Raw genomic sequence first — 21,823 nt, forward strand, 5'->3', positions numbered from 1 at the left:
CTGGTTTTTTGCACACGGGCTCACTGTATGTATAAGGTTTGTCTCACTCATGTGCGTCACAGGCTCAAATTAAGTGGATATTTGTAGCTTTTTACAAGTTTTACTGCTCAAAGTTTGTGTTTCGATACGAAATGTGAAAGAATCGCAAAGTTCTGAGATGGTTAGTTTAAGTGGAGACCGAGGAAGCGGGGTAAGAGATTTTTTTCCTCATCAGCGCAGTCTGGACTGTTTTAACGAATACTGTTCTGCTTGTTCCTTTGCGTTCAGATCATCTGAAGCGTGTCGTCTGTATTATAAAGTTTCCATTTGTCCTTTCGTTCATGTCAGTTTAAAATGAAATATAGAGAAATAAATTTGTTTCCTCGGTAATGAGGAAGATACACGCGCTAACGTTGTCGCAATCAAAAAGAAATTTCCGCTCTTCAGGTTAAATGACACAATTTCACTAGTATACTGGCAGAATAAATATGTGTTTAACTATCTCACAGGTTAACCAACAACAGTGAGACGATGCAAGTTTTTGCATGCTCACTATTTTTTTTAATTTTTCATCAGGTTCGTTTATTTTTTCCTTAACTTACTTGCAAGTGACATACATTGTAACGTTTATTAGGTTATTTAACATTGCTGGGGAGGGGGGCTCATTGTAGCATGAGATGCCGTGTGATTCCATGACTTCTGGTGCGATATCATGCTTATCTTCAGTGTCTGTCGCATGAAGTGATGTGGAGTGTTTCTACTTCTCGTGGGAAAGCAAATATGCACTGACAGGCTTCAAACTCTCACTTTTTGTGAGTTTGAAGTATGAACCCTTAAGTCCCATAAGTCAGACCAAGACAGAATTTCCCCTAAAATGTCAATACAATATAAAGCAGACAAAAGATGAGTGTGAGGAAAAATTATAAATTAGGGGAATATTGTTTGATCCAATACCAAATTCTCAGAACACAAGTAATAAGAATTACACAGCAGATAGTAAGTAGAATTACTACCACTGTATTACTATTACTGTAACGAGATCTTAGGAGTGAAAGAATTATCCCCCAAAGGCCAGAGCATGGAGGAACACATCATTTATCTGAAGTAGTGATGAGGGGGAAAGGGGAATAAAGGTGGTTACACTCCTATGGACATGCAAAACAAACTACAGGGAGAGTGTTTACTAGTTTTTTTTTAGCACTTTACTTCTAAACATTATTAGTTGAAATATAAGAGGTCTATATCCATAAAATATTATGTAAGTATATTTTGGTGTTGTTTTGGTTTTGTTGACATTTTTATTTTATTATTTGCTAAATTTTTATATAGCTGCTCTCAAATTCAGGGAGCAATTAAGGTTATGTATCTATGTAAGCCCACTTTTTTTTTTCTCTTTTTTTTTTTCTTCCCACAGGGTTACTTTTTTGACCGAGAGGACAGTGGCAGTCCAGGGATATCTTCTCAAGCCCAGGAAGAAGCCCTAGCCAATGACACAGCTTCCCTGGGTCTTTTACCCGAAACAAAGTTTCATCCAATTCGAACAGCATGGATTGCTATTTTGCAGCTGATCCTCTTTGTAAGTACAAGCGTAAGTTAAGAGTTTATTGAGATAATGGGTAATGCAAAGATAATTTGGATGTTAATCAAGTTCTTCATTTGCCTCTTTGGTTTTGGGAGAAAATCAGTGCTATGAATTACATGTAGCAAAAAGAAAGACACTCAGCCATGTTGTATTTTCAAAATTTTGTCATAAAAGGATTTGTTAATTTTGTCAAAGAATTTCCTCAAAGTATTTCTCTCTACTAATAGAACAGTGTATGCTTTGTGCTTGTGATTGATAATGGTAATAGGACTGAGTGGAGTCCAATTCTGTCTGTAATCGTACGAGTGATAAACAAAATTATATAATAAGCTCATTTATGCACACATTCTGATAGGTTCTCACTTATGATCTATTGGAGGACAGACATTGATGACGTCATCATTAAAAATTTTTTCCATATATTTTGATTCTTTATTATATAAAACAAGTATATTCCAAGTTGCCGTGCGTCTGTTCAGTAATAGATCACAGAGGAAGTCAAATGTGGTAAGAACATTAGTGACACACTCAGCTGCGCCTTGTGTGCCACTTTTTTGTTTTTACCACATTTAGACGTCATCTGTGATCTATCACTGAACAGACACACGGCAACTTGGAATCTATTTGTTAATTGGATGACCACAAAGCAGGAGTCCAATTTGTTAATCACGAGTATGATTACAGACAGAATTGGACAGCACAAAGTCCTATTATCAATTAATCAAAACTATGACAAAATTTGAGAAAGAAACTAGACATTGGGTATATGTTTTCATAAAAATATCAACATTTAACTCGGTGAAATGGGAGACAACAGTGTGCTCATGATGCTTTCTGTCCTCTTACACAAGCATGATGTGTTAACTGTCCCTTTAACTGTGTAATTACACTGTCCTATTACAAGTATGATGTGTACACTGTCCTATTAGTGCTCAAATCAGGCTGATGATAATCAATCACGTTCGAGAATTTTGTTATAGTTTTGATTAGACAGTGTAATTGGACAGTTTACTGTATGTGTTGTATCTCTATACACATCATGCATTGTTGTTTTGCTTTTTCTCAGAGTTAACTTGGATTTTTTATGAAAATGTATAGCTACATGTAGTTTGTTTCTTACATTTTGTTACGGTTTTGATTAATTGGTAACAGGACTTTATGTTGTCCAATTCTGTCTGTAATCATACTTGTGATTATCAAATCAGACTCTCACTTCATGCTTGTCTGGTTTTGTCAATCACTCATATGATTACAGACCACGCTGGACTCCACTCAGTCCTACCACCATTATGAATTGGTAAGACTTGTCTTCAGTTATCTGTAGTAAAGATATGTAAAATTAAATATTTGACACAAAATTAAAGAATATATGTCAAATAAATAACTTTTAATTAGCTTGGAAAAAGGCTTGAAAGAAACTGCAAATGCATGCATGCTAAATTTTGCAGGAAAAGGATGATATCAAGTTTGGATGTAATACCATTCAATAGACAAATGTACTATATATTCTGATTGGCCCCAGTTTGGCATGTTACATTAGCCTATAAAGCAGGGTAGCTTGGCCAATCACTCCCTATAATTTTCAGTAAAGCTTATAATTGTATATATAAATATATATTTATCAATTTTTTTATTTTTCAGATTGCTTTTGAATCCCTTCAATTTATTTTGCCTAATGAAAAACTCATGGGTAAAAACTTTGAGGTTTCCTTGTCGCTTGGTGGTACAGATCCTCCATTCAGCTTCTTCATCTTGCTACATGTGGGGTTGTGGGTAGTTATATTTATCTGCGACAGAGTTTTGCAATATCAACATCATCAGTCCCAAGCTAAAGGTTATCTGGAGTTCTTTAGAGAGACCAAAGAGTTGAGAAGAATTCCGCATGCCATTTTATCACTAGGTCTGGTTACATTTTCACAGCACTATCAGTAGAAACAGTATTTTATTTTACAACACTCTAATTCATACTTGGTTGAATTAAGGTATAGGATTTATGATTGACCAGCAGACTAACACCCTATTTGGGTGGGAAGAGAGTTGGAAAGAGGTCCATTCCCTTCTCTGTGCTCTACTGGGAAAAAAGTGTGAATGGAGTGAATTAATTTTCCTGGTATTTGTATCAATCTCTTACATATTTACAGAGTGAGGAATGTTCACCAATACCTCTAGCTGTTGAAACAGCATTGTTATTTCATAGGTCAACTTTAAGACTTATTTTGAAGACTTACCGGTACATATGTTACAGTATATTCAGTGTGGAAACCATAACTATTGAAGCACTGGAAACATGTGTTATCCATCAGTTGTCATTAGCTCCCAATGATTCAAACTCCTTTCAACTCTAATGTGTGAAATTTCCATCAAAGGCTTGATGTATCAAGAGTCAAACACAATGTTTGTTTTTCTTCCAGGAAATGCTGTTTTGTTGGTTATATATGCAGTCATGGGTCATGATTCAAACAAATCTGACAGGGGTGACCTGGCACTATACAATATATTGCAGATTATTTTCACTGTTGAGTTTATTATTTCTGTGCCTGGAATTCTGTGGTACTTAGGTAAGTTGTGCAAATATTCCAAACATTTTAAAACTAATCTCTCCATAGATCTGAGAGCTTGGAGTCTATATTGATGATCACTCATCTCCGTGAAGGCTACTTTGTCTTCCTAGCAGTGTCTAAAAAAGCTATTTTAAAAAGAAATATCAACCCCTTCACTCCCAAGATCTCGTATTTAGTACTTCTCCTTACTATTCACCATACAATTTGTATGACGCTAGATTGGAGAATTCGGTATTTGATCAATTAATAAAAGTGACATTTATCTGTGTTTGTATACTAAATTACTTGTATCAATAGTTTTGTCTGCCAAATTCTGAAGGCAATCATTAAAGTTAGAATTGTAGGCTACTCCGAAGAATTTGTTCCTACATTGTGAATGAAGGCAATGTCCCTCAGTTTGATAATTTTCTAAATTCTCAGTACCTGTCCACTTAACATTGTCCAAAATTCCTGTGGTAGAGAATACTTGTGTTCTGTTCACTGTGGGAGTGAAGCTGCTTACCGATACTTGTTTTCTGTGGCAGTGTTGTTATATTTTGTTGTTTCAGTAAAAGTTATGAAGTTCAACGTAAGAAGACCACTCCCAGATGCAGAGGACTCAGACTTTTTGAACGTTTACACAAACAATGGGGCATCTTCCCTTTCCGTAACAGGATATAGGTGAGTATGAAATTGTTTTCCCTCAAGACCTTCACTGAAGCATTTGTAAGTCACACGATGTGGTAACTTCCGATGTGGATTGCGTGTATCGATTGTATTTTGTGATTCTTCCTCGGGCTTTAACATCAACTGGTTACGCGTTACCTAAGGAACCAATATGCCCAGCTGTGATTGGCTGGTATTTAACGGCTGTGATTGGTGCAATTCGCAGAAATATTCCCTCAGCGATTGGCTGTCGCATAACACTCCTGGTGTTGTCTTGCGTATTTATTTTTGCTGATCGTCGGCCTTCTCTGCCATTCGACCTTGTCTTGTCGACCTAATCTAATCGACAGGTTTCCGAGACACACGTGTATAAGCGAATTACTGTTTTGAGTGACCAGGATTAGGATCATTTAGATTCAGTGCAAGTTATAGTTGTGTATACTTTGACTGATGCATAAAAATTAACTTCCTAATACATTGAACACCCTCTTAGGGACAATGATTATTTGGATGAAGTCCTGGAGAAACAAGCGGACATGATCCGATATCTACAGCAACACAATACCAACTTGGGAAAACGGCTGATGAAACTAACTGCACAACAGGAGCGAGGAAGCTTGGAGGCCTGATTCTATTTGTAGTCGGCTTACATGAAGTCCCAAGGCCCCTCCGCTAGGTTAATTCTGGATGCTTTTGTAAGACGTAACGTGACCCCTTCCCAGACTTTGCGCGGACAAAAAGAGAACGCCTGGGGAAGGCTAATTTGTATTCATACGTGGTGTTTCAAGGAATGGATTAAGAAGTCTTTCCTCTCAGATCTAGAGTTGTTCAAATGACCCAGTCGTCCGTTTCATTTGTAAAGAATAAGATCGTCAATTTTTCGTTTCTACTAAACGTAAAGGAAGAATCAAACAACTTAATTTATCCCTTTGAGAGCCATGACCATCGTTTTTGAGTTTCTCTTCTAAAGATTCAAATTGTCATTACGTAAATTTCTTAATTCCTCCTTCTAATATATTGTCAATAAAAGGTTTGTCAAAAAAAAAAAACAGTAATAATGCTAAGGTTACTATGCAAGAGTACATCATTTTTGTTTATCGATTAGGAAATAATAATAATAATAATAATAATAACTTTATTTAAGTGTCAGTGTATTTAGCACTGCTGTGCTAATTGGGGACACTGTAAATAAGGAAACAAATATAGTAAATGAACAGAAACTCGTTAAAAACCCCAACTGGTAGGAGGCAGACCAGTTGGCTATCTACAAAGCGTGCAGGAGTTGAATTCGGGGCCACCGAAGACAAATCCATCCAGTGGCAGGGAGGAGGACTTGAACCCGGGACCTCCGGCTTACAAGTGCAGCGCCCTAACCACTAGGCCACGCTCGCCTCCTAAGGAAATGGGAAAATGAACAGTAGAGCTGGTTTCTTTCAGTGTACTTTTGTTTTTTCTGTGTTCCTTTGACCAGTGCCACCTTTTCCATTTATAACAGAACACTTTTGAGGATTACTACAGTTTTCAGGCTCGATATTTTTTGTATTGTTCTTTTCGTTCGTTGTCACCCAATTAATAAAATTTTAACAAGGTTATCGTACTTGGTTAATTATAGCTATATTTCCACGCAGGTTTTTTTTTATGCACACGATGTTCGCTTAAAACAGAAAGCATATTTTTCTTTTTAGTTTTTAATACCTCAATGTATACAAAATACCTCTCATTGTCAGAATCCCGATATACCAATGTGTATGGGAATCCTGACTCAACATAAAGTTGTCAAACTCAGCAATCCTAACGCCATCGTATTTCATAATAAATTACATCGGTCGGGTTTTATATGGATTAAACTGATTGCTATATAGCTATTTTAAAAAAAACCGTTTTATTAATTATATAGTATAAAACAAAGAATCGAAAGCGATTATAATGTTATGCTCCGCATAATCAAGAATCATCTGGGTATTTTGAGGTAAAATTGCGTTCACGTCATATAGCCTTTATTTCTTACCCTTTCCCCCTCCCCCTCTCACTCTGGCTACGATGCCAGATGGGCTCTTTGGTCCTCGTCTCATTTGGCGGGAGAACGGGGGTGGTTCCACACAGAATTGATTGGTTAAACTACGACACAAGCTTCTTGTCATAATGCTCAAGAACCGACTCGGTGAGCAAAGCCTTTACAACTGGGACAATTATCCCTTCAAACCCAAAGAGTGACCAGCATCTAGTTTCTCCTTACAATAATACTGCTGAATCATTCATTTAATATCATGAGAATAAAGAAATTGATCACCAACTAAAGAAGCTCTTGATCGTTAAACAAATTCTCCTTGTCAGCACCTTAGGAAATGTATAGATGACAGTATAGAGAATATGCATATTGATGTTAGGGTATAAAGGGTTATACGATAATTCTGAGTGGCCGACTGGTTTGCTTTGAAGTTTTTCTCAATAACCTTTTTACGTCCGAAGTGAACAATTAGCAATTTCTTCTACCAAATTTAAAGTGTTACTAAGCGAACATTTGATAAAAATCACGAAAAAGTTTACGCCAAATTCCTAGGAATCATTTTTGAAAGGGAGTTACAGGAAGAAAAAGGGAGAGTGAAGGCGGCAATCTTGGGGGTAGAAAGGTTGAATGATTGCGTCGATTTCAATGCTCGTTTTAAACATGATGTCTAACTCCGGAAGTAAGATCAAAATTCTAATTTGTTGTACAAAAAGGGGTGTGGTCCTTCACTGCTGTCATCTTTGCGTTTGGCTTTCCATGGCGCTCAATTCTAATTCTTTTTCCAGCTGAAGTTCTAAGGGGAAATGAAAAGGTATCCGACTAAATTGAGATAAATCAGACGAACGTGAGACAATGAAGCAAAGAATCAGTCGGTCGTGAGTCAACTGTCATTTAGTTTGTCAGTCGGTCGGTCGGTCGGTCAATGAGGCCTTCAATTTGTCAGACATTCAGTTACTCAGCCAGTCAGAGAGTCAATTACTCAATCAACCAAGAAGGTGAAATCTGACCAATCGAATAATTCAGCAGCCAGCCAACCGACGAGAACAACAAATGTATTGAATCGTATTCAATCAATGAATCAATCGATCATCATCCAGTTTATCACCTGTTCGATCAATCAATCAGTTAGCTTTTGTTAAGGAGCAAATTACGAAAAAAGAAAAAAAAAAGAAAAAACTAAGCACTGTCTAGGAAATGTTTTGATAAGGTGTGTAAAGTTATTTACACAGCTGAAAAGCTTCAGAGAGATAGTGGCCTGATTTATTTGATTGATTCGCATGATTTGTGCCGGTAGCATTGAGTAATCGGTTGAGGTTGGTCACTTACGTTCTAAAACGAGAAGAATTCGCCAGCATCGAAGAATGACTATCATATGTAGGTACTTGGGGTAAGGCTTTTGTACTTCACTGGAAAACGAAAGCATGACAATTAAACAAAGTGAAATATCAAACTTTGGAGCAAAATGCATGCACATGCGGTTCGGTGTTACGTTTAAATGGTCATTACGTAATCATACTGTAAATTTACCTGAAGCAATTGCTTGTAATTAACTCTACCAGAAAGTAGAAATACACCAGAGCAGCGTCAAACATCTGCGATAAAGAATATATAATATACTTTTGAAGATTGTGCACATAAAAAATGAAACGAAATCCAAACAGTATTTTCCTCCCTGTGGTTATTACCTCCCACATTTGGTTATATACGGTACATCTCCTATAGGTAATATCCTTCCGGTTACCAAAACAACAGTATATAATAACCGTGTTCGAGGTCTGTACTGTAAGTTACGGAAGGAGTTTTTACCGCTCGGATTTATGGCCCAAGCACGAAGCACACATACATAAATCTGAGCGGAAAAAAACCAGGGGCGTAACTTGCAGATCTCTGGGTTCAAATGGAAGGAGCCGTGCAGTGAAATACGGCCCGCTAAATTGACCAATCATGGCGCACGTACTAACTGAGTGATATAATAATCTGCAACAAGTGAGCTATTGATTACCTCCAGCTTGTCTTGAAAAAGTTCTTTTTGGAGAACAGCCATTCTTACAAGACACTGGGAAGAATAACACAGGACACTACTGAAACAGTCATTAAGCCTAATTGATTGTTCACTGCAATACAGTACAGATCCCTTGATAGAATGGTTCCAAGTTTACATATCGACTTCTAGTTAGGGACCACTTATACCCTTGGGGGAAGGGGGGCAGTGGAGGATTTTTGGGGCATCGCATGGTTTTCAGGGGGAATGGAGGGAGGGTCAGTCGTCGTCAAAATAGAATAAAAGTTAACTTTAGGAAATTGACTGCCAATTAACTTCCAATGGGGGGGGGGGTAGGGGTAGAAAGTGGGGGAATCATAAAAATATTAGAGAGCCTTATTAGGGGTGTATGAAAATACTATTGTGACTTGACCAAGATCCTCAAACTCCCCACCCCCACCCCCACCCCCACCCCCACCCCCTGCCCCAGCAATAACTAATGCATCAGGACACCCACCACACCTAAATTTCTAGAAAAAAATCCTTGCCCCACTCTCCTCCTCTTGTGTTGCAATACGGCGTCATAATATCAAGGACCGACCAAATTGTGAGCAAGGCAATATTGATATGGGTGGAAGGGAGAGAGGAGGAGACGGTGCAGGTTACCGAGTCAATTTTCTCCGTCGAGAAAATGTTGCCCTAACGATGAAAAATATCTCTAAAGTGTGGTCTGGGAATGTGGTAGCCTTCTTTTCTCTTCCAGAAATTCGAAGTAAACTTACACTATGAATAATTCGCGAAAAAAGGTAAGTTTATACATATAATTTTAGGAGCTATGTATGCTGATGGAAATCATGATAGTGATCGTAAGTGATGGATATTCCCGCCTATGAAATATACACTCTTTCACTGTGGTTACAACAAAGACCATTTGAAACATGAAAAACCTTACCTCGACAACAAATAAGAACATTATGATCAAATTGATGTCAAGAAAACCGTGAAAAATGAATTCAATTCCGTTATCTGAAAGATACAAAGTAACACCTTTTACGTCTTTGACACGCAATCGTGATTAATCCTAACAGTTCCTTTCGACATTGAAGTGATGATGCCCTCTTACAGAAGAATGGCTCCTATATCAGATTGCCATGATCTATATATGAAAAGTTTATTATGGTGTCTTCAACATCACACGGCATCCATGCTCCGCGATTGGCATCTTAGCAATTGTCATCACATTGAGAGAGGCAAGGTGGTTTCAATTTCTTACAACGACTGCCAGTGTTAATTGAGATTCAAAAATAATTCGGGATTGCGATTGTTTCCCTTTTTATTGGGCCACTCTAAGACTGGTGAAGAAATCCCTCGCCACTCTGTTGTCCAGTCAAATGTAGATGAAAGCCAATCGCATTTGACCGCCTGCCTTTTCCCGTGCCCTAGTAAAATTTTAAGTATATTCACTGTACTCAGAGTTTTCATTGCCACCTTGTTCTATTTCGTTTAGGATAATTTGGTTTTATCTACTGAATTAATAATGTCAATTGGCCCCCGTGGAAAGTTTCCAAGGCTGACGCATCGAGCGTTAGCTCTTCGTCAGAGCGAGAGAAACCCTTTATGGTGGCCAATTTACATCATCAACTCAGTTGATAAAACCAAACTACCTTGTTATTAACCCAACCGACGCAGTGCCACAGTTTCTTTATAAAAGTGGCTTACCATCTTTTTGCTATTGTTCCTTGCTAAACAATCGCAGGCAATGTGAGCCATTTCATCCCTATACTTTACACGTATCTTTTGAGCCTTACCATCAATCACGTCAAAGTCAGCAAGAATGTTAGCAATCACTAAGAAACAATCCATCAATGTAACCATAACAACTGTGAAGTTAGCATGGCGATGAGTAATAATCGTTTTCAGATTCTGCCGCCACATTCCATCGGTGAACCACTCCTGATGATAGGAAGTGTTTTGAAAATTGCGAATAAAATTAATCCCGGACGGAACATGCAACGATAACAAACGTTGGCTTCGCCTCGAAGAGTGCTTTGATTTTTTTACAAACATCTTTTTTTAAGCCTCTTCCTTAAAAACAGATTGACACAAAAATGACACTGAAGGTTTTGTACCAGCTGAAGAACCGCCCTAAGCTTCTAAAGGCGTTACCAGTTACTGAGACATGAGACTTATTTATTTAGGCAGTGTTGATATGCAGAGTATGCTTTATATTTAACATTTAACGACAAAGCTTCTTTTCAAAAGTGTTTTAAAGCTGGCTAGTGATGCGTATCCCACTTTTGTTTTATTTAATAAGTCACATCATAAAAAAGCGCATGCGTTGTTGACTTAAGTTACTAACCTTCCACTTGTTCTTTATATCCTCTTTACAAAGAACACAAATTTTTGCTAAAAACTGCAACAACAAAAAAAGGAGTTAAAAAATATTTTATACAGGTCACCCATGATGAAACTAGTTTAAAAAAATTGCTTCAAAACGTCTAACAAAACTACCACTTTTTTATGAGGAAGTAAATTTTCCACCAATTCACCATTTTAATTTGCCCGCAAGAGATCATCGAGTAGAGGCTACTCTTGGTTTTCATATCATGCCAGAAACTTCACGCCAGATACTTGCATGTTATCTACGCAAGGTAAGTTAAAGTTTCCATTCCATCGACGGCCAAAACTTTCTGAGTTTATCCTTGCTCGTGAGTTATAAGCTAAGCGGAGCGACTAGAGGAATTCCTAGTCCTCTACGACAGCATGCTAGTCTACTAGAGGATATCCGACTTAAAATTATTAATAGTCATTCGTATTCATTCGTGGAGAAGAAAGAGGTTATGCAGGAATGAGGTTTCTTCAGAGACTCGATAAAGGCGCTGTCCCGGACCCCTCAGCCACGAGCTGCATAGCCACCCATTCTTTTATTAACCCTGTACCCACGTATGTCAAAACGTTGGAGTCCCATAGAGTCCTTACCTGGAATATAAAAAGGATAAACACGCAGACACCTCCAGGGTACTTGGTGGTACTTTTGTCTGTTAAGAGAAAAATATTGCTTAATATGAAGAGCAAGGAGTGGTTTAGCTGAAAATGACAAGTAAAAACAAGAATAATACACTGCCTGTGAGGTGGAAACAAATAACAAAGAAAAAAACAGATCAACCATGTCAACTAAATATATCCAGTAGATTGATATGTGCGTTAATAAGACGGCAGAACAGCCCCAGTTCTGTAAATGAGAGAGTGATACCGACAATGAATTAGCTTTCTCTTTACCATTGCTTTTGTCATCTGCTTTAGTATCCCCCGTCTGCGCACTGTTTTCCATGTTAGTCTGCTGAGTGGCCTGCGGACTCGCCTGGTGATTAGAAACAGCTGCCTCGATCTTCTGATCAACTTTGTTCCAAAACGAGGCCACCAACTTATCGACGTATTCTGTTGAAAACAGTTCACTTTCCTCCTCTGGGGAGTAGGCTCGGGCGCTCGGAGAAGAGTCAGTTTCTCCACTTGGGGGTACCCGAAGAGAATACGTTGTATCACTTGAGATTGGTTTTGGAGATTCATTTGAATCTGCTGGAGTATGGGCAGTGTTCGAAGCTTCTTTAAGGAAATCGTTCTTGATTTCATTCTTGTCTTGATATTTCTTTTGCGGTATCTCCCTATTGGATATACAAAAACGTTAAAAAATAAAGTTCACTCTTCGGCAAATGTTGTACATAATTTAAAATATCTGACCCTTACTGAGTTGACGGAATACAACATAGAAGACTTGAACATATTTATCTCTGATAAGTCTTTACTCCCTTTTAGCATGCAGTGCAAACCCATATCAGCAGTCACCTGTTTCCAATCTTTCTGTCGTATATTTTGACTGGCTCCAGTTTTACCAGTTTGGCGCACTACAGATTTTAACGAACACTACGATTAATGAAAGCCTGCATGTATCACGACAGGTTAGCTGCGGTGTTGTTTCCAGACTTACATGGTTCTAGGTCACGGCCCGTGCCAAAATAAATCAAAAGATGTTTTCCCACAATTTGAAGCCCCCGATCAGAGATCAACAAACCAGTGAGCTTTTGTACTTTAGTCAGCTACCCAAAAATATTACGAATAGTTTCCGTCGTTTGAAAGCTCACGGAGTTCGCCCTCTCGGCAAGAAAGAAGCTTTTTTTGACCAAAAGCGGTGCCTAACTTCTTCAATTTCTCCTTACAATATCACCTCTGAATCACACGTTAAGGTCACAGGAAGAAAGGAAATGATCACCAAGTAAAAAAGCTCATAATTGCCAAACAAATTTTACCAATGAATACCATAAGAAATGTAACGAGAACAGAGCGGAGAATGCAAACACTTAGTTTAAAATGTAAATGGTTAATCGAAAGACACGTTTTATGTTAAAAGCTTTCTTTTCAAACGCAATCTTGACTCTTCAACTAAACAATTAGATTGGCTTCGATCGCATGCAGCGAGTTTTTGGTGGTGTACGCTCCGCATCTTTGGACGGCTTGAACTTTTCAATCGGTTAGTGTGTTCTACGACAGCTGTAGAAAACAAACGAGATTGGAGAGCTGTCTAAATACAGCCTATACTGACTAGAACCAGTCCAACAACTGATTATTTTCCTCTCACGGAGTAATTAATCTAACATAAATATTTGATATGTTAATATTCTAAGGGGTTCTTACCTTCTATCATCAGACTCCAGCCTGGTAGATCGGATATCTTCGTCGCTTCCATCACTCGTGTCTTCTGTATCCGTGTTTGCACTAGCTAATCTACAATAAACGATAATTTTTGTTAGTTTCGTCTCGGGAGATGAAGCGTGAAATCATGGAGAAACTCGTCAAATTATCACAGGTCCTACGATTTACGAAAGATTACCTGTCATCGTATCGATCGGTGTGAGAGGTAAAAGACATCTGCGCTAATTATCCTCTCCAACGGGTTGTACATTCTTAAAATGCCCAAGCCCTTATTCGGCCGTGTCTGAGAAACTACTGTTTATCTCTTGCCCTCAGATTTTCGGATTCGCCAATTTTTTTGAACGTCGATTAGATTGTTTGTGGAGACTCCGTATCTCTGACCCCTTCGAACGAAGAAAAACACGCGGGTGCCCAATTGACGGCAATTTTTAGCTTCGTGACAACATCATGTGTAGATTAACAGGGCCCAATCCAGGCTGTGCATTTTTTTTTTATTTTCCTGCGATGGACATCGGATTGCAGGGAGAGAGGGGAGTTATTCCTTTTCAGTAATGAAGACCGAGTTGCATTCAGACACTTGTAAAAATTGTTTCATCAATTAACCGAACGCCGATTTCAGGTAAATTTTAAGTAAGTTGAATTGTGCCCAGAATAGAGTCCGATCTAATTTCACTGTTTTTGGCCCCAATCGTAGACATACAAGACTCCAAAAACTTCACCATATATAATGATGTCCGTATTTTTAAAGAAAAGGACACCAACACCATTCTGACGCAGTGTGTACTTGACGGTTTTGATTCCTGTCAGTTTCTCCCTGATCTACTGGTTATGAAAATAATTTAAGGCTCAGCACCTTCTAAAGGAGACTTACAGTCCTACGTTTACTTCCACGACACAGTTCTTGTTATATTCTTATGTATGCAACAAAAGAAAGAGGAACAATTCTATAAGTCGTACCTTTGTACAGTAAAGTTGTCCAAACTTAATTCCTCCGAGTCTGAAGAGTCAGTATACCGGTATGTAGATTCCATTTGTCGAGTCCTCTTTTAGGTAGGAATTGGCTGATAAATCGCGGCCATTCCTCTTAGATTTTGCGATGTTGTGTTTCATGGTCACCACCTGAAATGTTGATACCAGCACAAAAAAGAAAAAAAGGTTTGAGAGCACCACACATCACTCAGAGGTTTGAGACACAAACCTCATCGCCAACTATTAACATGCAGCAATCGACGGTCATGCTCGACTTTCGTCAGACGCTGATTGCTTCTTTCACCTCCCACCCTTGCAAGAAAACTCGAATCTCCAGCCCTGCCTCGAAAATTGTAGAGCGGAGCTTTCTACGATGAGCATGAGGAAGAACAAGTCGAGAGAGCAGAATTTTTCTCCTTAACTCTCCTCCCTCTCCTCCCCCTTCAGGGACCACCCTGTGTTATCGTTTTATTTTCTGGCTTCGGTTCATTTTTTAATGAACAAAATAATTTACTTTTGGTGCGATCAATGGCATATTTTGTTTGTGGCCATGTTAAGAAGTTGTCAAGTTGTTCAGTGAAGGGTGAAATTCCTTAATTCTCTCTGTCCCTGTTTTATCGACGGGTGGTTCAATTAACCCCAGCGAAAGGACACAGACAGAAAAACGAAGCAAAATTGGTACACCTGCTACAACCAGTAATCCTGACGGAAGCAAACCACTGATACAATAAGTTTAACCCAAATAATAATTATGCAAGTTTTTCTGTTAAATGAAAAATAAATATTATTATGAGGCCTCGTATTCTTGTTCAGAATTGAAGCAGAGTTTGTCGCAGAAGTGGCGGCAACTTCTCCCAAGACGCCAATTTTTGGATGCCGTCTTCTTTCAGATCAAAAGAAAGTGTTAAATCATTAATTAACAGAAGAAATAATTTTGATTCACGGAGATACAAAAAGGTTATTTAGTCTTATTCTTACATGGGACAAGGTAGGCGTTTCGTTTAAACCCACGAATGAAATTTACAAAGGAAATTGAAAATAAAACTACACTATCGTGCATGATTTTAGTTATTTCCTAGAGACAGTTTTTTTGCAATAAAAGAATGTGCTAAATCGTGTTTAGAACACCGATCACACGGCTGAATTTCAGTGGTTGTAAACAGTTCAATGGATCAAAACAGGCTAAATAAACTTTGGAAAGTCGTGAAGTAGCGACCCACTGTTTCAACCTGTCTAGTCATCTGGCCTTGTAAGGTATAGTAGTTTGGTATTATGTGAAGAGTCGACAGGGAAATAATTTTTTTCATTATCTTACCTTAAGTGAATCCTTAAACAAAACGAGTATCAACTCTTCGTAGAAAACCGTATTCTTCTAAGATGCTACTTGTGTTCTTTGTGGAGAAATCCGATCAAATGTTCTATTTGCTTGTTCGATTTCTACAAACATTGTTATCGCCGCTTACACTTGAAATGGAAGAGAGGGAACCAACAGTTTGAAAACATGACCGACACTTCGTTCCGCCCTCTTGTCAGCTGACAGGTACATTAAGTAAATAGAGAAATTTTCCATTAAGTGTTCAGAGAAATCCATGAAGAACAATGAGTGCGCTTTATTCGTATTTCCTCTGCCATTAGTCTTGAATATTTCTGACCCCTGCTAACCAATCAGACTTAAAAAAAAACAACAACAATGAACAATCCTAACACACTCAGATGCGTTTTCCCGCGCTCGAGGCAGATTCCTCTGTTCTTGTTGACGTTTGTTGCTTTTTCAGATTCGTTGGATTTTCTACATCGTTTTTCTAGAACAACATTTCCTTTCAACTATTGGTTATGATCTTCGTCCTTAATAAGGTCACACTCGCTCGGTCTTCTTTTCAAAAAGGCGGGTGGAGGAGATAAGAGACGAGAGGAAGTGGAAATAAGGGTAGTTTTAAAGGGTAATATTGACTATATATTGTAAGATATCAAGGTCATGGTTGCCTTAAGAACAAAAAATCGAGGACTCTAGACAAACATTAAAGACTGATCACAATAACCATACGACTGAAGGGAGAACTGCATGATCAATAGTATGATCGACAAAATGTAAATTAGTGCATGAAAGCAAACTAAGACAAACGTGGAACCTTGGAGCGACCACTTTTTTGCGGGTTTAATTCCTCCCAAAAATTTTTCAGTCACAACTGGACCCCACAATGGATGGGGAGGATTCATTTTCTAAATTGTTCCTGACAGAAAGTGAATTCATTCAGGGAAAGCCTACAATGAGATAAAAGAAACTATTTCATAAAACTATAGTTAACTTTTATTGAAAAAGTTTTATTCTTGTTACGTCTTAGATTTTAATTTATTTTCTCTCTCTTTCTATTTTTCTTTCTGATGTCCGACTTTATTCTTTTCAATCTCAGAAATTTTTCCGCCACCTAGATTGGCCTCTTCCCCAGTCTCTCTCTCTACTTTTCTCAACCGTTTCATCAGCACGGCTTCGAGAGATTTTAAAATCTTTTTCTTCCATGGAATGCTCTCCGTCTCGATTCTCTTTCTAGTCTCGATAACTTTATTAGCAAGCTGTTGCAGAGAAGTATACTGTTTCTTTGGAGGATGGGGTGTTACAAAACTGCACTGTTTATCGTTGGCTTTTTCAGATTTGATAGGAATCGAGGTCGCAGCTTTCTTGGGTTTCTCTATTTCGCCGTTAGCACCAGATTCAACCTTTGGGGCTATCCTAACCACAGTTTTCGCAGAAACCTTGGAAATTGTACTTTGTATGTTAGACTGTTGGTTTGCAAGTGCGCCACCAGAAAGAACCAGGCTACCATTTGTAAGCTGACCTGTTGGTATAGTGTTGTCAAGGTTGGCAATTGTGTTTGATTGCTGGGTTCTTTGTTGGTTTGTTTGGCGGACAGTACACGAAACAACTATCCCAGTATCATTCCCAGGCTGCTTTTTTATCTGCGAGCGAGAGATTAGCAAATTGTTCACTTCTTCGTCACGAAAAAACTCTTGCCGGTTAGCAATACGTTGATGGGTGTTTGGTTCGTTATACTGAGTATGCGTGTCAGTGGAGTTGGGTCGTTGGTTTATCTGCTTATCATATGACAGGTGGACGTTGGCACTGGATTGTTCCTTTACATTTCCAAAAGCGCGTAAGCCTGCACTGGAGGGTCCGTTAAATTGCTCGTTACTCGAAATATTTTGGCTACTTGATTGTGCACCAGGTGAAATAAGGAGACTTGGAGTGGGTTGTTGATTTCCGTTGGCAGCACTTGTTACTTTGACAGTAGTGTAGGATAGCTTTTTTTCTTGCGAGCTCGTGGTAAAATGGAAGTTGGCTGCAGATTGCCGGCCAGACTGTTCATTACTTGAAACACTGACTGTTTCTTTGGACTGTTGGCGGTCGTGTGCATTGGTTGAAATCCGGACGATAGTGCTTGGCCGCTGGTATACCTGTGCACTGTTATTGGCTACAATATTCTTTGCTGTTTTCTCCGTAGTGTCTGGTCTTTGAGCATGGATTTGCGAGGGACGGTGTCTCGGTGAACTTTCTGTTGCTCTGTTTATCATATTTTGCATACTTTGAAGAGGATCAATTGATGTTTTATCCCTTTGTGCATGGCAGTTGGGTTCCAAAACACAGTAGCACCGCTTACCAGAAGCTGCAGCACCACACACTTTCTTATGTTCCTGCTCTGCTGTTGAACTAACAAGCGGACACCCTTGAGGAATGGACTTCCAGTTTGAATCTCTGTGGCATGACTGCTGCCCAGGGGCATGGCCTTCACGTTTTACCACAACTTCAGGCTCTTTAATCTTATTCATCGTCCTCGCATCAATTTCTGCTACTGGTTTTTCAGTACGGAGAATGGGCATGTTGTCACTAATCAATTTTCCCCCTTTGAAGCGCCAGAGATAGCTTGACTTTGTTTCATGACCGCTGCCAATTTCAATACTGCGGGCGTCTAAATGCATGGCTTTTTTGGCAGCTTGATGGTCAGATTGCGCGGATTCCTTGCATGAACTACTGATAAAGTTGTTACAAAATGTTGTTGTTGTGTGTGAATTAACAAAAGGAAGCGACTCCTTTTTTGTTGGCTTGGAAAATGTTTGTGGAAAGTGCTGAAGAACAGAGGCACGAAGCGAAATGTTTGCACCACTCTTTGTCTCCTTTTCAATGTCTGTTCTCAGAGAGTTTCTAGAGACATGACGGATGTGACCGATAATAGCGCTTTCTCCATCTCTCTTCGGACCATCAAATGTCAATTGACTATCATCGCAAGCGTAAACCTGATTGGTTTTCGGTTGCACTTGTGCGTGTTTGATAAGTTCTGCTGTCTTGATGTCGTGGTCACGGTAAGAAGCCAAAACAGGTGAAAAGGTGGATTTGGAGCCGATTTTCCCATTTAAAGATGAGCTCCGTGAAAAACTATAAATCTTCTCTTGGATAATCATAGGGGAGTGCTGCATGGAAATGCTTTCTGCTTTTTCCACGGTGACATTGTTGTGAACACGCTGTGAATTCAAAGAAACGGGAGAAGGATTCACAGGTGTCTGATGAACTGCCGATTTAGACAGATTTCGTGGAGAACAGTATCCTGGAGAAATAGCCTTAAAGAGCTGCGTACTTGGGGAAAGTTGAGAGTTACTTTGACTGACCTCATGGTTCTTTTGAAAGTTTAATCCACAGCTTGTTTTTACTCTATACTGCTCGGAATCCTGAGACTTTAAAATGTTCTCCAAATATCCGCTTCGAGTCTCCTTTTTTTGGCTCTTTTTTAACGTACACCAGACGTCATAGAGTTTGTGCAGCTCATTCAAATTCACTCCACTCAGCGTCTGTTTGTTAGGATCAATACTTCCTTGAGAATACTCTAACCATTCCTTTTGCAGGTTCTCCTTTAAGACACTTTTGACCTGCTCAACATTTCCTTGAAATTTTGAGAGCAGATGATAAAGTGCAAAACGCTCAAACGAGATATCCATGGATCTGTCTCCAAGATTAGTAGAAGAGGTTTGACGTGTGCCCTTCTGCAAATGGTGATCTTGAAGAAAACTTTGTTGGTCTTGCGATATGACTGGTCTAGTTTTGAGGTGGGGTACTTCCTGCGGTTTCTCCCATGCTTGTCCATGCACTTCAACGGGCGTCCCACCGTGAAATGATCTATCTCGAGCGGCTTTAACCTTCGAAATAAAGGCTTTATTTCTTTCCCATTCGTCCTCATCTCGTGTGCTCTTTGAAACGGAATGCACTGCAACAATTTTTGGCATCGCCATGTGATCAAAAGCATACCCTCCACAAGATGAGTGATCATCGGTTGTTATTTGTCGCGGTACAGGTTGTGCTGTAAAAACCTTTTGCTTTCCGTTCCCCTCAGGTGATGGATGTCTCCCATTGGCTACGTCCTTTATCGGAAGTCTATGATCAAGAACTCTTTTGCTATTTGTAGCATCGTCCGGAGAAGCTGTTTTAGTCCCACATTGATCACTATCCATTATTGTGCTCCATTTAGCAGTTGTATGGTGGAAAATTTCTTTATGATTAAAGTGTGTAGTTATCTGGGATTTCCGTCCATTAGCGTTCACTACTGTCTGCTTCAGCAGCGGTGGAGGGGGAAATGCTGGCTTCAGTGAGTTTTCAAGCGACCGAGTCCTCTCGAACATTTGCTCCCTGACATCAAAAGGCTCTTGCAGCACTCCCCCTCTTTGATGGTCGAAATAAGCAGAACAACTCTCTAGTCTTGGGTGCTTAGAGTCTGGCGATGCAACACTCATTTGGCTTTGCTCTAAGGATCGCTTTGTGGGTCGATGAAGAAGTGGAGGAGGAGCGAGAGAACTCTCATGTTCTTGGACGTCTTCGGTGAAGATGCTACCAAGCTCTTTCGCTTTCACGTTTTGCCGATGGGAAGCAATTTCTGTATACGATGATACTGAAGTTTCTGAGAGATATTGCTGCAAAAGACTTTGCAATGTCTTTGTTCCATAAAAACTCCACCTGTCAGAGTCATTTTGTGGACCATCCATGTCATATGGAGTTATCATATAAGCGGCGTTTTCACAGAAAACACTTATGCCACTTGCACCAGAACGATATTTCGCTAACAAAACTTTGGCACCTAGAAAAAGCAGTAAAAGTATGTAATTATTACTACATAAATTATAGAACAGTTCCCAGAGGGAAAAAACTATCGTTTGAGGCAAAACAATATAACAATTGTGGAAATAATCGGTCAATAACCTAACGGAATCAGTGATGACCGAATTTTTTTTTTTTTTTTGTAGGGTGCTTCGTTGGTCTATGACGTCTACACACACTCAAATCGCCTGATTGATTCCAAAAGTAAATTCAATTTGGGAAATGAAAAGGAAAAAGCCCCATTTCATCCTTTGCCTCGTTTGATGTGGCATGTTTACTGCTGTCAATAGCTGATCAAAAAGGTTGTTAATGATATCCTTGCATGTAAGTTTTGTCAGAAACTTCAGACTACTTCAAACATTTATTTCAAAATTTCCTTCAAAAATAGAGTTAGTTAAAAAAATATTCACGCGTTTTTTTTATGATCTCTCTAACAGGTTCAACAGGTAACTGGTTGTTTGAACTCGGTAGAAAAAGATACATTGCGACAGTGAACATAAAAATGATTCGCCACAAAAATGCGAGAATATTAAACACATTCATGGCAGTTTTATCGAGGAATAGTGTCATTCGCCTTCTTTGGTGACCAAAACGTCACGTCACAGGTCCATGAGTGAGTGTGTTCATACACTGAGATAGTTGCTTTAATGGTCGAGAGACGTGAAAATTAATGCAAGATTAATTCAAATTGTGGAGGAATAATTAACCTTTTCTCAGTTGGCGTTAGCTCCGGCCCTATTCTTAAGGGATTTTAGTACAATGATGGAGAACGCCATTAAAAGCTTAGTATCTCAAATTTAATGAATGAAACTGTTTAATTTGCCTGTTACCTCAAATCATCCTTGCCTTTCCAAACTACTGTCAATAAACAGTAACTCCTGACAAGAATTACCAAAAAAACGTATTAGAGTATTAAACGACTCGTCAGTGCGTATCTGAACGATCACGAAACATAGAATCGCACCAGTATTGACATTTATCTGTGGTTTCTTCACAGCGTCGCGTGGGGCGACACTAAAGTTTTGTTGAGAGTCTTTAAATAATCGTGATTGAAATAATATCTTACCCTTTTTAACTTGTCAGCCACACAGTTGATCAGTAGATCAGTATGAACACAAAAAAATCATCGCCGCAGTCACTATTTGTTGAGTCCGGTGTTGCAGTTGAATACTCCTGTGTCACTTTTGAGACATCATCGTCCCCTGAGGAGAATTTCTTCGCTGCAAGGAATATGGCCAACAATTTATAATCGTAAGTC

At 39.0% G+C, this 21,823-nt stretch overlaps 3 protein-coding genes and 1 long non-coding RNA gene across 5 annotated transcripts; 2 read left to right on the forward strand and 2 right to left on the reverse strand.

The window, feature by feature from the left end:
• Nucleotides 1-12: 12 nt before the first annotated feature.
• On the forward strand, nucleotides 13-6,359 carry LOC113685108 (transmembrane protein 192). The gene is made up of 6 exons (XM_027202575.2): nucleotides 13-190; nucleotides 1,394-1,555; nucleotides 3,203-3,461; nucleotides 3,973-4,119; nucleotides 4,671-4,782; nucleotides 5,261-6,359. Exons 1-6 carry the CDS (start codon nucleotides 158-160, stop codon nucleotides 5,394-5,396), a joined length of 849 nt encoding a protein of 282 aa, XP_027058376.2. The 5' UTR covers nucleotides 13-157; the 3' UTR covers nucleotides 5,397-6,359.
• An 80-nt stretch (nucleotides 6,360-6,439) lies between these two features.
• On the reverse strand, nucleotides 6,440-15,983 carry LOC113685109 (uncharacterized). Of its 2 annotated transcripts, XM_027202576.2 has the most exons (12): nucleotides 15,748-15,983; nucleotides 14,421-14,582; nucleotides 13,446-13,535; nucleotides 12,036-12,418; nucleotides 11,736-11,794; nucleotides 11,116-11,169; nucleotides 10,565-10,709; nucleotides 9,709-9,782; nucleotides 8,778-8,831; nucleotides 8,303-8,367; nucleotides 8,102-8,181; nucleotides 6,440-7,568 (listed from the first exon to the last, which is right to left on the reverse strand). In XM_027202576.2, exons 2-12 carry the CDS (start codon nucleotides 14,492-14,494, stop codon nucleotides 7,510-7,512), a joined length of 1,137 nt encoding a protein of 378 aa, XP_027058377.2. In that variant the 5' UTR covers nucleotides 14,495-14,582; nucleotides 15,748-15,983; the 3' UTR covers nucleotides 6,440-7,509. The 2 variants fall into 2 exon arrangements, with proteins under 2 accessions (XP_027058377.2, XP_089066075.1); XM_089209949.1 differs by lacking the exons at nucleotides 14,421-14,582; nucleotides 15,748-15,983 and adding an exon at nucleotides 13,642-13,877.
• Nucleotides 13,947-15,661, forward strand: LOC149044319 (uncharacterized). Its single transcript, XR_016187811.1, has 2 exons — nucleotides 13,947-14,082; nucleotides 14,158-15,661. It is a non-coding gene; the product is annotated as an uncharacterized LOC149044319 (long non-coding RNA).
• A 763-nt stretch (nucleotides 15,984-16,746) lies between the features above and the next one.
• LOC113685126 (uncharacterized) lies at nucleotides 16,747-21,509 on the reverse strand. The gene is made up of 2 exons (XM_089211055.1): nucleotides 21,396-21,509; nucleotides 16,747-20,545 (listed from the first exon to the last, which is right to left on the reverse strand). Exon 2 carries the CDS (start codon nucleotides 20,469-20,471, stop codon nucleotides 16,800-16,802), a length of 3,672 nt encoding a protein of 1,223 aa, XP_089067181.1. The 5' UTR covers nucleotides 20,472-20,545; nucleotides 21,396-21,509; the 3' UTR covers nucleotides 16,747-16,799.
• Between the last annotated feature and the right edge of the window lie 314 nt (nucleotides 21,510-21,823).

The sequence above is a fragment of the Pocillopora damicornis genome, chromosome 6 (genome assembly GCF_964200805.1).
Source record: "Pocillopora damicornis chromosome 6, jaPocDami1.2, whole genome shotgun sequence".
NCBI classification, from domain to species: domain Eukaryota; kingdom Metazoa; phylum Cnidaria; class Anthozoa; order Scleractinia; family Pocilloporidae; genus Pocillopora; species Pocillopora damicornis.